This window comes from Cornus florida, unplaced genomic scaffold, assembly GCF_030987335.1.
Source record: "Cornus florida cultivar Cherokee Brave unplaced genomic scaffold, ASM3098733v1 CherokeeBrave_3.0.0_Hap2_Chr06, whole genome shotgun sequence".
Taxonomy (NCBI): domain Eukaryota; kingdom Viridiplantae; phylum Streptophyta; class Magnoliopsida; order Cornales; family Cornaceae; genus Cornus; species Cornus florida.
The window spans coordinates 104,857,789-104,874,383 of record NW_026775576.1 but is presented as its reverse complement, the minus strand read 5'-3'; the positions used below and the strand labels follow the sequence as shown (position 1 = coordinate 104,874,383).

Here is a 16,595-nt window from a genome sequence, read left to right as displayed (position 1 = left end):
GAACGCCACTTGCCACTTGGCTTTATTTTTGTTTTTGAGCAAGTGTTTGGCGTTCGGCTTAAAGTGCCAACTGCCACTAACTTTGCTGAATGCCTGGCGCTCGGCTTAAACACCACTTGCCACTTGGCTTTATTTTTGTTTTTTGATCAAGTGTTTGGTGTTCGGCTTAAAGCGCCAGCTGCCACTAACTTTGCTGAATTCCTGGCGTTCTGCTTGAACGCCACTTGCCACTTGGCTTTATTTTTGTTTTTGAGCAAGTGTTTGGCATTCGGCTTAAAGTGCCAGCTGCCACTAACTTTGCTGAATGCCTGGCGCTCGGCTTGAACGCCACTTGCCAATTGGCTTTATTTTTGTTTTTGAGCAAGTGTTTGGCGTTCGGCTTAAAGTGCCAGCTGTCACTAACTTTGCTGAATGGGAAGGATGTCAATTAATTCTTGAGCAAAGAAAAGACTTCTTATAAAGCTTGGGAAATTTCGTACACTTGCAAGTATGCAATTTAAAGCGCGCATATTGTTTGAAATTAAACTTTACTTTTATTGGTAGTACCTTTTCGGGGATGTAGCATCCATGGCTTATTGACTATCCTTCCTGCCATAATTTCTAGGACGTATGCCCCCTTCCCTATGACCTCTGCTATTCTGTATGGACCTTCCCATGGGGTAAACATCTTTTTGACTATCCCCACCTTCCTTTTCAGAACCAGATTGCCAAGAGCGAAGTCACCGTGCCTTACCTTCTTGTTATGGCTATTCATAAGCGTCTGTTGATAAGAGGCAAGCTTTGTTGCAGCCGTATCCCTTTTTTCCTCCAGTAAATCGAGGTTAAACCTCAATATTCTATCATTCTGCTCTTGATCCCACGCCAAGCTCCTTACAGTTGGAACCAAGTGCTTAACTGGTATCACCGCCTCGGTGCCGTATGCCATAGCGAATGGGCTCTCTTTGGTCGGCCGTCTTGGGGTTGTTCTGTAAGCCCACAAGACGTTCGGAAGCTCATCTAACCATTTTCCTTTTTCATTTTCTAACTTTTTTTTAATGCAGGCAAATATTGTCCTGTTTGTGATTTCGGCTTGACCATTAGCCTGGGGATGACTGACTGCTACTAACTTCTGGTTGATTCCATATTCTTCCAGCAGCTCTTTCACTTGCTTGTTATCGAGGTTGGTCCCATTGTCCATCACGATTGACCTTGGTACGCCAAAACGATAGATAATATTATTCCAGATGAAGCGTCTTACTTGAGTTTGGGTGACACTGGGGTACGGCTCTGCTTCTACCCATTTGGTGAAGTAATCAGTTGCTAGCAGAACGTACTTATTCTGTGATCTTGCAGTCGGCAAAGGGCCAACCACATCCATCCCCCACTGCACGAAAGGCCATGGGGTGGCCATTACGTGCAGGTCTTCAGGTGGTTGATGTATCAATGACCCGAACCTCTGGCATTTATCGCATCTTCTAGAGAATTCTTCTGCATCTCGTGTTATGTTTGGCCAGAAGTATCCTTGTGTCATTGCTTTATGTGCTAAAGATCTTCCTCCTGAATGATTTCCGCATACTCCCTCATGAATGGTTCGCATAATCTGTTTAGCTTCTGTTGGGGTAACACACTTCAAATATGGACCCGAGAAGGAGCGTTTATACAACTGATCACGCACAATGGCATACTTTGCCGCGTTGGACCTAATTTTTCTTGCCTCGTCCTTCTGCTCGGGGAGTGCACTATTACGTATGAAAGCCATGATCGGATCAATCCAGCTTGGCTCATATGGTATAACATTAACATGTTGAGCTCTCGGATTAAGCAGCTCATCAAAAATGGAAGGTTGGACTAGCACGTCAACCGGGATGACCATAGCCAAAGTCTTTACAGAACTGGATGCACTACAAGCTAAGCGGTCAGCATCTTCGTTATACTCTCTCGGCAATTAGATGAACTTGATCTGATCAAAACCTTTCGCCTCACGCAGAACCGCAGTTCGGTATGCGGCCCCATATTCCCCAGTGACTTGCCGAATGACTAATTGTAAATCACTATAAGCAATCAGATTCCTAATCTTCAGTTCTTTAGCCAACTTCAGGCCAGCTATTAACGCCTCGTATTCTACCTCATTGTTGGTTGCGTTGAACTCAAGTCTTATCGCCTGGCTCAGCGTAGTTCCTTCTGGTGTTCGCAATTGGATTCCAATCCCTTCCCCCATTTGATTCGAAGAGCCATCCACGAAGAGCTTCCATAAGGAACAATTATAATCCTCCACCAAATCTTCTGCATCACATTTAAGTAGGAAATCCGCCACCGCTTGACCTTTAATTGCCGTCCTGGGCTCGTACGCAATATCAAATGAACTCAATTCAATGGCTCACTTGGTCATTCTCCCCGATAGGTCCGGTTTGTGCAGGATCATTCTCAAAGGGAAAGTTGTTAAAACGACGATCGGATGAGATTCGAAATAATGTCTAAGCTTCCTTTTTGCGTTGACCAGCGACAAGATCATTCGTTCGGCCCTTGAGTACCTTCTTTCCAGCTCAGACATTGTTTTGCTAACATAAAACACCGGGAATTGCTTTCCTTCTTTGCAACGGATCAGAACGGCACTAGTCGTTATACTGGATACCCCAAGATACAGAAAGAGCTTCTCATTCGGCTCGGGAGTAGACAGAACCGAAGGGTTGCGCATGTATTCTTTCAGGCTGGTTAGCGCCTGTCGTTGTTCATCCCCCCAGCTTTGCCTTCAGTGCCCTCAAATTGTATCAAAGAAAGGTTTACAGCGGTCCGAAAGCTTAGAAATAAATCGGCTCAATGAAGCTATTCGACCTGTGAGTGCTTGCACCTCCTTAATTGTCTTTGCCTCTGCATTTCTGATCAGGGCTTCTGCCTGCGCTGGGCTGGCCTTAATTCCTTTATGATTGACCACGTGTCTCAGAAATTGACCGGAGCTTACGCCGAATGAACATTTGGCCGGCTTAAGCTTCATCTCATACTGGCATAACACATCGAACACATCCTGCAGGTGCGCTAAATGATCGCTCTTCTTCTTACTCTTAACCACCATATCATCAATATAAGCCTCGACAGTGCTTCCCATTTGGCCCTTAAAAATCTTGCTGATTAACCTCTGATAAGTAGCTCCAGCGTTTTTTAATCCGAATGGCATGACTTTGTAGCAATAAGTCCCTCGTTCAGTAACAAATAAAGTTTTCTCTTCGTCAACTAGGTCTATGGGAATTTGATTATAACTGGAATAAGCATCCAGGAAGGTTAATCGTTCTATCATGTGGTGGAATCTACCATTTGATCAATCCATGGCAATGGGAAACTATCCTTTGGGTAAGCTTTATTCAGATTAGTGAAATCGATACACACTCGCCAATTCCCATTCTTTTTCTGCACTACAACAACATTGGAGAGCCAGGCCGGGTACTGAACTTCTCGGATGAATCCGGCTTCAAGCAGCCGATCAATCTCCTCAGCTATAATCTGATTTCGTTCTGGAGCAAATTTTCTCTGTTTCTGCTTTACTGGCTTTGCATTCGGGTCTACATTGAGGGAATGGCAGGATACAGAAGGATTTATCCCTAGCATATCTGAATGGCTTCATGCGAATACATCTGCATTCCGAGTCAAGAAATCAGTCAACTTTAGTTTTTCCTCTTCAGTAAGGCTGGTTCCTACTCTTGTTGTTCGGTCCGGCTTCTCATGGTCAATCTTCACTTCATGAAGGGGTTCTGTGGTCAGAACTGGTGGATCCTCCTCCCCCTCTTTGCTGGGAGGAGGTTTCTGTAATTGCTATTTTGGACTGGCAGAACGGATGGGATTTTTCCCTTTTCCAGCAAATTTCAAAATCACTAAATAACATTCTTTAGCTGCAACCTGGTCCCCATGTATGTCTATCGCCTTGGTCCCATCTGGACCTAAGCATCACATCACTTGATGCAAGGTTGATGGAACGCCCTAAACCCGGTGAATCCATCCTCTGCCCATCAAGAGGTTGTAGAATGGATGAATTTCCATGACCACAAAACTTTCAGTCAAAACTCGCTCAGCAGTTTGTACTGTCAATTCCACTATTCCAATTGGTTCCATTCGCTTCCCATCAAATCCGAGCAACGGATTTCCTGTGGGTTTGAGTTTTTCGGGTTCGATCTCAAGTCGGTCGAACGTCACCTTGGGCATGACATTCGCACTACTGCCTGGATCAATCAGAACTCTTCGCACAAGGCATTCTGCAAACATTAGACTGACTACTAATGGATCTTCATGAGGAATCTGAACACGTAGCAAGTCCGTTCTATCAAACTTTATCGGTGTGGACGCGCTCTGCTGGTGCAAATCATGCACACTACCAACCCTCCTTTTCAACTGGGCCTGGCGTAACTGCGTTCTGAGCAATTCTTCTGATTCTGTCGTTTGTTCAGGGCGGCCATGAATTGCATTTATAATCCGAACAGGCTGGGAGTTGTGTGGGTTCGGCCTCTGGTTCCGCTTGATCTGCTTAGTGGGAGGTTTCGCTCTTGCGCCGGACCTTGAACATAGCTTGCAAATTCCCCCTTTGCGATTATCATCTCTACCTGCCTCCTTAGGTTCCTGCATTCGTTAGTCTGATGTCCAAAATCACTATGGAAAGGACAATGTTTAGTTTGATCCCTCTGTTCAAGAGGTTGCCTGATTGGCAAAGAGGACGAAACTTATCTTTGTTCTCTTGGTATAGCCTTGCTAAGGTGACTCTGAGTGGAGTTACTGATTCCTCCTCCCTGGGCCTTTTCTCAGCCTTCCATGAGGTGTGACGTTGCGGCTAAGCTTGTTTTTGCCGGATCTTGACTTTGGACTTTTCTTCCGTCAAAATAATTGACGTCTTCCTCGAATTAGCTGCCTCTTCCTCCTCAAGACGAACAAAACCGTCAGCTCTCTCGTTCAGCTCGTCCATGGTCTTTGCTGTATTAACCACCAAACTGGTGTGGAACGGCGTCCCCTGATTCATTGCGAGTTTAAATGCTTAGACTGCTGTGGACGGATGACATTCCATTACCATACTTTTAACGAGGTTGAACCGGGTGAGAAAAGCCTGGAGCCGTTCATCGTCATGCTGCTTCATTGTGAAAAAGCTTGATACATCCTTAGCCAGACGTTTATTCCCGTAGTACTGGCTTATGAACTTATCGCATAAGTCCTGGAAACTGGTGATTGAGCCCTGAGCCAGATTCTTGAACCAATTAAGAGTTGGTCCAGCCAAGCTCGTAGGGAAGCATTTGCACATCAAAGGATCATTGTTAGTATTCAGAGCCATTTTCAACTGAATATGGTAGATGTGATCGACCGGATCGGTTGTTCTGTCAAACAGAATAAAAACTAGCATGGAGAACTTCTTCGGATTCGGCGCGTTCAAAATTTCATCAGTGAACGGAGATGCAACCGTTTTTGCTGATGAGCGCAACGCTTCGTTTTCCCTTGAAAACCGTGACAGAAACCCCCGATCAGCAAACCTCCTTTCTGAACTGTGGTAATCAAATGTTGCTAATGAAGGTTGGTAAGGCGGATCGAACGACTTGTCCTCCGCAAACTCACTTCGCCATGGTGATGCAACCCTATATTCATATGCCGTGCTTCCTCCTTCATAATCCGTTCGCGATGTGGCTCCAGATGAACAGATCCTTCTCGATCCTCTACTCGATGGGCATTCAGAGGCAAATCACCGATTATAACTTCATCACGACGTGAATCAACACGATTGACACCTTCTGGATCACCTTGACGATCAGCTTGGGACGGTAAAGCTCCTTCTCCCTCAGGAGGTGGCCTCGGAATTGCAGGAGCCTCACGACGCTCCAGTCCAGCTCGTAGCTCTGCATTTTCTTTCCTCAAAGCGTCGATCATGTTCATCAGCTCATCGAGCTTCGTCTGCTGACTGTTCTCTAAAGGATTTGAGTTCGCCTCTCCGATCATCATTCCAGATCGGAGCAAAGTTATCAACTGTAGATTTCTTGACCAGATCGGAGTTCCGCTAACGCACACACACCAGATCCGAACTCACACTTGCTGAATTCAGTCCGCTACTAGCCGGATTCAGTAATCACAACAGATCGCAATTGTGCAGTTCGCCGGATCAAGTACAGATTTGATCTGCTTGGATCAGACACCAACTTCGCGAAATCAAACGGAGCCTGGACTCATCGAGACAAATCGTATTATTGCCAATGTTGATTTAGCTTTCGCAGATTAAGCGTCTTCCTCGCAGAGTGCTTTGAATCGAATCAATCTGGAACAACATCAATGAATCCTCCCTGTTCTTCCCACAGACGGCGCCAATTGAAAGTACAAAGAATTTCCCCCAATTACAGAGAGAGAAAATTTTCACTCCCAATCTTTCTAACTTCTTTTCCCTCTCGATTTCCCTTATTTATAGACGGTTACAACCTCCTCTGTCCTGGGCCTTATCTGCTCCATTTTATCTAGACTCAACTTTTCTCATTTTAATATGGGCTTCTGCAATAACTTTATGGATCTAGGCCTATCCAGCGTGAACTTGCTCCCTTCTGTCTATCCATACCCGACCTGTCCTTTGCAATACGAATCATACCAAGCCCGGGTCATTTTGGTGTCCTCAAACGATCATCAATTTGAGTTGATACTTGATAATTATTAGATTCAATATTCATTTTAAGTATCTGTTTAACACTGTTGTGATTTTTATTCAGCCTTTTCATAGAGGACTACATGTGGATTATCAAATACTTTTGGTGAAATAGTTTATGTATAAACAATCTATCAACCCCAAAATACTTGTTTCATTTGATAAGTATAAAAATATCTTTTCATAAATACCTTTTAAAATTTTATAATATATATAACTTTCAAAGAATAATTTATAAATATTAAATAGGATAAATACACACAATTTTTTTTAGAACAGGTGTATTGGTCCCACAACACCCGCATTATTAAAATTAGAAGTACTGTTTAAAAGCGAGATTTTAAAACTTACCTCTTGAATCCCTATCAATACTGTTAATACCACTATACTTTTTAGAATAAATGCGCACGGATATTAATCACCATTTAAATAATATAGAGTACTTTTTATAAAATAATCTCCATATATTATTAGACTCATTCCATGAAATTTGTGTCGTTTTGCTCAATGGTCCTAATAATAATTAGGCCGATAAAAGAGTGGTTGATTACATGTGCCAGCGAATATCCCATAGATTTTGTTTAGTTTAGTACTTCTCACATCCCCCTAATTCGCGTTTCGCGAGTGGGTGAACTAAACACAAACACTCTTTCAATGATACACACATATATAATCACGACATGTGGGTCCCTTCCACGTCCGTTCCTTGTCCATTTATTGAGTTCCCACGCTCAAGGGGGCTGCCTGTGGCCCACAAGCTTGACTTGTGGATATGCAGCTGACGTGTCAGCGAGGTGCACGGGACTATCTTCCTGGCAATGTCTGACGTGTACTTTACACATGTCGAGCTGTGTTTACTCGGATGAATGCAACCTTTCATTGAATCCAAGGGATGCAAATGTATCACAACTCATAAGATATGGCTCATACAACCGAATAAGTTGTTGACTGCTCTGTTTCTTGATCTTTATATATTTGCCTCTTTCGGGAAGGATAAAAAAAAGAAAAGAAAAAGTTGTTTGCACTCCAACCATTTAGTATAAAAAAATTAATAATAATAAAAAAAATCATTTAATTTTTGATCATCTTTTGATTTTTTTTTTAAAATAATTAACTTTCTAAAAAATTCTCAACATTTTGAAAATTTATTCCAACTAACACTATTTTAAATAATTTTTTTTTTAATTTTAAAAATTATGATTAAAAAGGGTTTGTACAAAACATTATTTCCCCTTCCATTAGATTTTGACACCATTTGTTAAGTAATGCGGTTACTATTCACTTTACACTTTGTGACTGTATATTACGTTGTAATTGATAAAAGATATATAAATAAATCTCTTCAATTTTAGATCAAACATTAATATTATTAAATATATATATATATATATTTAATAATATTAATGTTTGATCTAAAATTGAAGCTTTAATTTGTAAATAAACTTAATGTTGAATAACAAGTAGATTGTTTCCTTTACAGAAGAATATAACCATTCGATGCTTTAGATTAAAGTAGTGTAACCATCAAATAATCATCTCTTTGTATTACTTTCTTATATATATATATATTTAATAATATTAATGTTTGATCTAAAATTGAAGCTTTAATTTGTAAATAAACTTAATGTTGAATAACAAGTAGATTGTTTCCTCTACAGAAGAATATAACCATTCGATGCTTTAGATTAAAGTAGTGTAACCATCAAATAATCATCTCTTTGTATTACTTTCTGTTTCTAATCAAGCTTTCTTGGTACAAAGAAGATAAACAGTCAGACAATGCTTCGTCACGACATTAACGTTTCTTTGGAATTTACTTAGACTCTCTGCACATGTTTTTTACTATATATTAATCAAAATATCTATCTTCCAGAGTGTGGAAAATTCACGTACGCAAGATTACTACAATTTCCACGTGTCAAAATATCAACATGATCCTTCATCAAAATCAGTTCGAACTTTAACGCCAAACAGACTATATAAACCCAGGTGATTTCATTTCTCACTTCTACCATTCATCCTTGTGTTTGATCATTGTCTTTCATTAGTACTATTTGCCTTCGTTGCGTTTCTATTCTCTCTTAGAAGTTTGCATTCCTTTTCTGGATTGCACTTCTTCTCACTAATTTCTAGCTGTTTCTCTCTCTATACATTTAGCTTATATAAATATATCCGAGTTTTGTTTCATCAGAGCTTCCACGAGAGATTTTGTCTTTGAGTCGGCTACATATACAGAGGTGAGTTTTATGGTGAAATTTTGAGTTGTTCGATTTTGTTGTTGTACTGATCGAACTATATATATAGAGAGAGGTTTTGAAATTCAGGCATTCTCCCAGATGTTTTTGTTGATCTTGAGGTGTGTTTACAGGGATATGTGTTCATGAGGAGGAGGAATTTGGAAGAAATTTCTTTAAATTTCAAATTGATTTGGTGTAAATTTTACAATTTTTATTTTATTTAATCATGATAGTAAGTAAGATCAGCTCCTCTTTTACATGCCTATAGTTATTAAGCTACTGTTGTCTTTCTTTGAAACCATTCGAAGCGTTCAAGAGGTGATTGAAAGAGTTCTGATCTCAGTTTTCGTTTGGATAGATTTTAAAGTTATATATGATTGTTTCACCAATATGCCCTTGGATTCTCTCGACTTTATGTTGTGCTCGGTTTTTCTCTCTGCGATAGCCACTCTCCTCGCCGACTCAATCTGGAATTAAAAGTCAAGTTTGAGAGTCGACTTTTCTTTCGTGATCTTCATCTTAAGGGCTATTAGGCGATTCAAAACAGAAATGATTACATCAGAGCGAATTCAGCTTTCACGCTTAAATTTGTCCTTCTCTGTCTAAATTTCTCTCTTTATGTTCATGTGATTCTATTGGTTTAATTCAAAAGTTAATCGTCTTTTTGCAGTCTTAATAGTGATTATTAATTTTTTTTTTCCCCATGAAAAATGGCAATTTTTGAACTTTTTGCTCCCCTTTTTCTTTTTTTTTTTTATATCTTTCACGACGAAAACGATCCTTTTTCCGATAAATCGATTTCACATAGTCTTTTCTCTCTTCTCTTTTTGTTTTGTTTTGTTTTAGTTCTCTGTTCCTATTTTCCACAAAGCCTGTTGCTAAAGTTAAAAGAAAACTTTGGTCCACAGTATACTGCTGCCTGTTGAAAGTCCAAATCATTTTCTTGCTTTTTGAAGTGTAATTTCTTTGTTGTAGTTTGGTAGTTTGTACTCTTTTGAAAATTTCTTAGAGCTGCCTTAAGTTTTAATTATTGCCAAACTAGACTATAGATGACACAACACGTCCCTCACCCTCAATGGTGGTTTTCTATGTGTTTTTATTTTCAAGATTTTATGTTTACTAAATTCAAAGGTTGACACTTATTTTATTACATTTTACGTACTTAATTAGCGTGTGTGATATTTAGTTTCTATGTATGTCATGCTTATTGCTTTCTTTGTTGATGTAGCTTATTGTAAGCCCATAGTAAGGTGTGCAAAGATGACGGTTACACCGATAATCTCCGTCAATGATGGGAACCTTGTGGCTCATGGGAAAACCATACTAACGGGAGTTCCTGACAACATTGTTTTGACTCCGGGATCTGGTGGTGGACTTGCTGCCGGTTCATTTATCGGTGCCACGGCGTCAGATAGCAAAAGCCTTCATGTCTTCCCTGTGGGAGTGTTAGAGTAAGCAATTAGGAGTAACTTATTTATAAAATTACTGTTGTAAAATTTAAGTCTATCAAGTTAACAGTATTAATTATGTTCATCTCATTCTGTTACAGGGGTCTCCGATTCGTGTGTTGTTTCCGTTTTAAGCTATGGTGGATGACTCAAAGAATGGGGACATGTGGGAAAGATATTCCTTTGGAGACCCAATTCATGCTCGTTGAGAGCAAAGACGTCTCTGAAGGGGAACAAGATGATGCCCCAACCATCTACACAGTCTTCCTCCCTCTCCTTGAGGGCCAGTTCCGAGCTGTTCTCCAAGGCAACGAGAGGAATGAACTTGAGATTTGCCTCGAGAGTGGTGAGTAAATCATGTCCATTATGTTGTGTAGGCTACACCAACATGCTCTGGAAATGTTCTTTTACATAGGGGGGCATATGTTCGGTTAAACCACCACCATCCCATTTGATGAATAGAAAATAGAAATGATCTGTGAGTTCAAAGAAATCGAAATGACTTTGTTTTTTGTGGTGTGACTTGTTTTGTAGGAGATGATGCTGTCAAAACCAACCAAGGGCTTTACCTTGTGTACATGCATGCTGGGACCAATCCCTTTGAAGTCATCAACCAGGCTGTTAAGTAAGTCCTCTCCCTTTACATAGAAATAAATAAATGTTCTTGTGTAAAGAGTGTCTGATTTCATTTTGGATTTGCCCTGTTGGTTCATGGTTCATCTTAAAATGTTTTTTTTTTTTTTTTTTTTTTTTTTTTTTGTGAAACAGAGAGGCAGAGAAACACATGCAAACTTTTGTTCACCGAGAGAAGAAAAAGGTAAGTCCCTTGATTTGTTTTCTTGTATAAAATGGTTCACTTGTTTTGATGGAAAAAGTGGGTTTTCTGAGTGAATCTTGTGATTCTTTTGGTGGATGTGTAGTTGCCCTCTTTCCTTGACTGGTTTGGCTGGTGTACATGGGATGCTTTTTACACTGATGTTACAGCCGAGGGCGTTGAACAGGGCCTTAAAAGGTAAATTTAAATGGAGTACAAAAATTAATTAGATTCTAACTACAAATGGAAGAAAATTCTAAGAATCTATTGAAATTATTAAAGTTGTGCTGTGATATTTACTGCAGCTTGTCAGAGGGAGGGACTCCTCCTCGGTTCCTAATTATAGATGATGGCTGGCAACAGATTGGTAGCGAAGCCAAGGACTCAAATTGTGTTGTACAAGAAGGAGCACAGTAAGACACCTTTCTCTTTCTTCATCTGTTTAAATCAAGCAATATTAGCATCAATATGGTACCAATTGTGTGAAAGATTTAGTAGTCCAATTGCTTAAAATAAGCATAACAAATAGGTTCCAAAACTAGAAATTAAAAAAAGGTAGAAGAGAGAATTAGTTCTTGAATATGTTTAATATGGTACCATGTATATGAGGAGAACGTAATAATGTTGTTAATATAGGATTGCTATTGGGCTGTCAAGAAGACTTGATCTTCGACTGGATCTTCTTATGCATGCACATACTCATCCTCTTTTATTTTGTTTCTATCCAAGTGATAAGTTCTTAATTTATTTAGAATTTGATCTTGCAGATTTGCTAACAGACTGACAGGAATAAAGGAGAATGCCAAATTTCAAAAGAATGGAGAGAACAATGACAAGGCACCAGGCCTCAAGCACGTTGTAGATGAAGCCAAGCAGCACCACAACGTTAAGTAAGTTGTCTAACTTTGTTTTTGCTACTTTGTCTGTGTTTGTTTTTCATATTGAGTTTCACAAACAACTAAGAAGGGCTGCCAACCTTTCTTTCATTTTTTCCTGTCCCTTGAATATCAAAGATTTTAAATAGTTGTTGGTTACCCGCCCTTCTTCTAGAACTTCCACCACCATGAAGCCCAGTTAGATTCAGGCATGATAGTCGTTTTGGTACTTGGGAGGACCCAAAGTACTCTCCTTTGGATCCAGGGAAGTGCTGCAAACCCTTCATTTTTCCCTATCCCTTGAATAGCAAAGATTTGAAATAATTTTTGTTTACGCTGCCCTCGATTAAAATGATGAATTAAATGTCATTTATCATTTTTATGTTAATGTCAAATTTACCGCACATGATGATATTCTTTTTACAGACTGTTGGTACATATGTTACATACAACCAAATGTTGCATGCTGTTCAATTTTAAGAATAATGCAATCTCAATGGTTTCTTGCCCTGATTAGAGAAATTGATTTAACTTGTTGGAATAGTATAATGTTTGATTACAAAGAGGAAAAAATTTACCATACAACATTGCACACTTTACTGATAAGTTTCCTCGACTCTTTTTCGATTTGTACAGGAATGTGTATGTATGGCATGCTCTAGCAGGGTACTGGGGCGGAGTAAAACCAGCAGCTACTGGCATGGAACACTATGACACTGCTTTGGCATACCCAGTTCAGTCTCCAGGTGTACTGGGCAACCAACCGGACATTGTCATGGACAGTCTTGCCGTTCATGGCCTGGGCCTGGTGCATCCAAAGAAGGTATTCAACTTCTACGACGAGCTTCATGCCTACCTAGCTTCCTGTGGAGTAGATGGAGTCAAAGTTGATGTGCAAAACATTATTGAGACCCTTGGTGCCGGCCACGGTGGCAGAGTTTCTCTCACTCGTGCCTACCATCAGGCCCTGGAAGCTTCCATTGCGCGGAACTTTCCTGACAATGGATGCATTGCTTGCATGTGCCACAATACCGACGGGATCTATAGTGCCAAGCAGACTTCTGTAGTGAGGGCTTCTGATGATTTTTACCCTCATGATCCTGCTTCTCACACTATCCATATCTCATCAGTGGCTTACAACACTCTGTTCCTGGGAGAATTCATGCAACCTGATTGGGATATGTTTCATGTAAGTATGTTAGATGTAATGTTCACAGGTTTTGTCGACTTCAATTAAGTTGAACATCATTAAAGCAAGAAATTTTGAGCAATATAAGAGACATTGATGAACAAAACTTCACTTTGCAGAGTTTACATCCTGCTGCAGAGTATCATGCTGCTGCTCGAACAGTTGGAGGATGTGCAATTTACGTCAGGTATTGTAATATTTGATACATTCCCCCCTCCAAACAAAAACTAAAGCCCTAAATTAAACCTGAAGTAATTGTGAACTAATTACAATTCTTTTATGTTTGATGTCTGGATAGTGACAAGCCTGGCAACCACAACTTTGAGCTTTTGAAGAAGCTGGTCCTCCCTGATGGATCGGTGCTCCGTGCAGAATTACCTGGCAGGCCAACTCGTGATTGTCTTTTCGCTGATCCAGCAAGAGATGGGACCAGGTCTGTGACTTAATATCTACTTTCTATTTTAAAACCAACATTTATCTCTTGGAACATTTTGGTTTTATCAAAAAATTGAACTCAAATGATATATTCTTGCAGCTTGCTTAAAATATGGAATGCCAATAAATGCACTGGTGTGGTTGGTGTTTTCAACTGTCAAGGTGCTGGTTGGTGCAAGATCGAGAAGAAAACTAAAATCCATGATGCATCTCCCAGCACCCTCAGTGGCTCTGTGCAGGCCACCGACGTTGATGTTCTGCCCCAGGTTGCTGGCCCAGATTGGAATGGTGAAAGTGTAGTTTTTTGCCACAGATCAGGTAACTTAACTCATTAAATTGTGTATATCATAGTAGTAAATATGTTTAAGGATTCATCTTCCTCACTTTGCCTGCCTTAAGAAGTTCTTTTGGGTGCTTGAACATTTGGGGACTTAAGAAATTATATCCATTTAAAATTAGGAAGAATGTCTTTGCAAAATTTTGTGACTACTTCATACTTAATGTCATCTGTTCAAATTTCAGGGGAAGTAATTAGATTACCAAAAGATGCCTCACTGCCTGTGACACTTAAAGTTCTAGAGTATGAACTCTACCATTTCTGTCCCCTGAAGGTGAGTTTCTTCTAAGAGTAATTTTTCTTTACTACCAAGATGCTCTATTATTCATGGACTATACCTTTTACTCATTAATCTGATACTTCTTTATGCAGGAAATTACAAAGAACATCTCCTTTGCACCAATTGGTTTGCTCGACATGCTCAACACCAGTGGTGCTGTGGAGCAGTTTGAAGTGCATTTGGCTCCAGACAAAAAACCCGAGTCGTTTGATGGAGACGTTATTTCTGAGCCATCCAGTGAAGGCCTATCTCCGTCGGCAACTATTGCACTCAAAGTCAGGGGATGTGGCCGGTTTGGCGCTTACTCTTCTCAGTGTCCCCTGAAATGCACTGTGGATAATGCTAGCACCGACTTCACTTACGACACTGCTACCGGATTACTGACCCTGAGCATTCCTGTAACGGAGGAGGAGTTCTACAGATGGACCGTTGAAATCGAAGTTTAATTAGTTTGAAGAGTAGAAAAATCGAAGTTTAATTAGTCTGCAGAGTAGAAAAATTAGTGTAGCAGCAAAATGTTGTCACCACTGTTTAGGTGCTTAGAGTATGTAGGAGTCTATTATAGCTTAAAGTGATGGGTGGTTGTGAAATCGAAGTTTAATTAGTTTGCAGAGTAGCAAAATTATTGTAGTAGCAAAATGTTGTCACCATTGTGAAGGTGGTTAAGAGTATGTAGGAGTCGATTAGCTTAAAGTGAGGGGTGGTTGTGATTTCAGATGATCTTTTTGTATTGCAGAGAGGAAGTGATGGAGACTTTCCATTGTGGTTCTGTATTGGTTTCCATTTCTCTGTAATAAAGCTCTACCTGTTTGTTCTCTTTTGATCACTCTCAGTTTCTTTTGCTCTGTGGACTTACGGTACCAAGTCACTTGCTCATGAATGCTCTTTGCGACTATTTGTTTGAATAAGCACAATTCAAACAATACTAAACGATGCTCATAAAATAACAATGTAACACTAAAGCATTACATTGAAGATGCGTTTTTATTAAATTTGTTCAAGGCATTGGTGGCATCTCTCTCTTTAATTAAAATTCGTTTGTGGCATGGTATTTGGCAAACAATTTTTTTATTTTTTTTTGTTGTTATCTGATTATTAAAATGTAAAGTCTATCTCAAGTCTTCTCTCCTCGGGTTTTAATTATAGAACAGGGTAAATGTGCTCCTGTGCTCTTAATAGAGTAAAATCAAGCCTGGGCCTAAGTTTTTCATTGGACCCAATTAATCCTTTTTGTTCCTTGCCCTTCGCTGTGTGATCCCACTGGCGAAGCCAATCAAGAGCGTCTCCTTGTAGGGTTGCTGCAATGTAATCGAGAAAACGATATTTTCCCCATGTAGCTTTCTGGTTATTTGACCAAGATGGTTAGCAATTGTGCCCATTCGTCAATGGCTTTAAGATGATCTTTATAAGGGACATTAGTAAGATCAAGATAAGTACCATTTTGTGAAATAGGATACTTATTGAGGTCATCCTTTTGGGTAAAGGTGGGAAAAGTCATATAATCATAATTATATGAAGAAGCAGATGGAATTCTTGGATTTATTTATTTTTTGAAAAGTGATGAAATTCTTGGATTTGTTCACAAATATTTAAGTTTTATGTTCTCACTCGTATTATATATGTTATGATTTGTAGCGAAATTAAACAAAAAACATAATAAATGGATCAAACACGCACACACAATAAGAACACACATATTTACTTGGCTTCCTAAAATTTTAGGGTTATGTCAAAGGGGTTGCAGAAATTTCATTATGATGATCAAAACAACGGATATAGAGTGTTCAGAATGAATAAATACCGTCGCAACAACATAACAAGTGCAAAAATTACCAAAATTTCCCCCTCCAAAAAAAAAAAAAAAAAAAAAATAGTTCTGGGTAAGCCCCCGAATCTCCACCTTCCTCTAATTAGATCCGCAAAATTGAATCTTGGTGTACAGTATATTTCAGGCTCCACATTAACCATCACAAGATTCACAACTAACTCAGCTCAGTTTAGGAATATGTGCATGAGCTCAAGTTTTGCCATCAATGTTCAAAGCTACTGTGTTACATACGCAGTCAATAACAAAAGTTTTATAAGGACTTCATAGAATGAAAAAAAAAAAAAAAAAGACAAAAAGAAAAAATCTACAAAACAAATATTGGGATTATTTGTTTTAAGTTGACTTAACTTACCCAAAAGAAAAATAATAAAAAATTTAAGGAATAAGAAGTTAGACCTGGTCAGTTGGTTTATATACACGTACCATTTGAGGTCCAGTTTAACCATGTCATCAAAATATATACGTACCATTTTGATTACTCACCACTAACTTTTTATATAAGGCCCAAATAAAATTTTACAACTACT

General features: G+C 39.4%; 1 protein-coding gene across 1 annotated transcript; it reads left to right on the top strand.

Annotated features, from left to right (window-relative positions):
• Positions 1-8,630: 8,630 nt before the first annotated feature.
• Positions 8,631-15,066, top strand: LOC132313603 (probable galactinol--sucrose galactosyltransferase 2). The gene is made up of 14 exons (XM_059812440.1): positions 8,631-8,862; positions 10,091-10,313; positions 10,412-10,656; positions 10,845-10,935; positions 11,079-11,127; positions 11,231-11,322; positions 11,430-11,537; positions 11,892-12,014; positions 12,636-13,188; positions 13,308-13,375; positions 13,487-13,621; positions 13,724-13,941; positions 14,146-14,234; positions 14,333-15,066. Exons 2-14 carry the CDS (start codon positions 10,123-10,125, stop codon positions 14,684-14,686), a joined length of 2,316 nt encoding a protein of 771 aa, XP_059668423.1. The 5' UTR covers positions 8,631-8,862; positions 10,091-10,122; the 3' UTR covers positions 14,687-15,066.
• Positions 15,067-16,595: the final 1,529 nt, after the last annotated feature.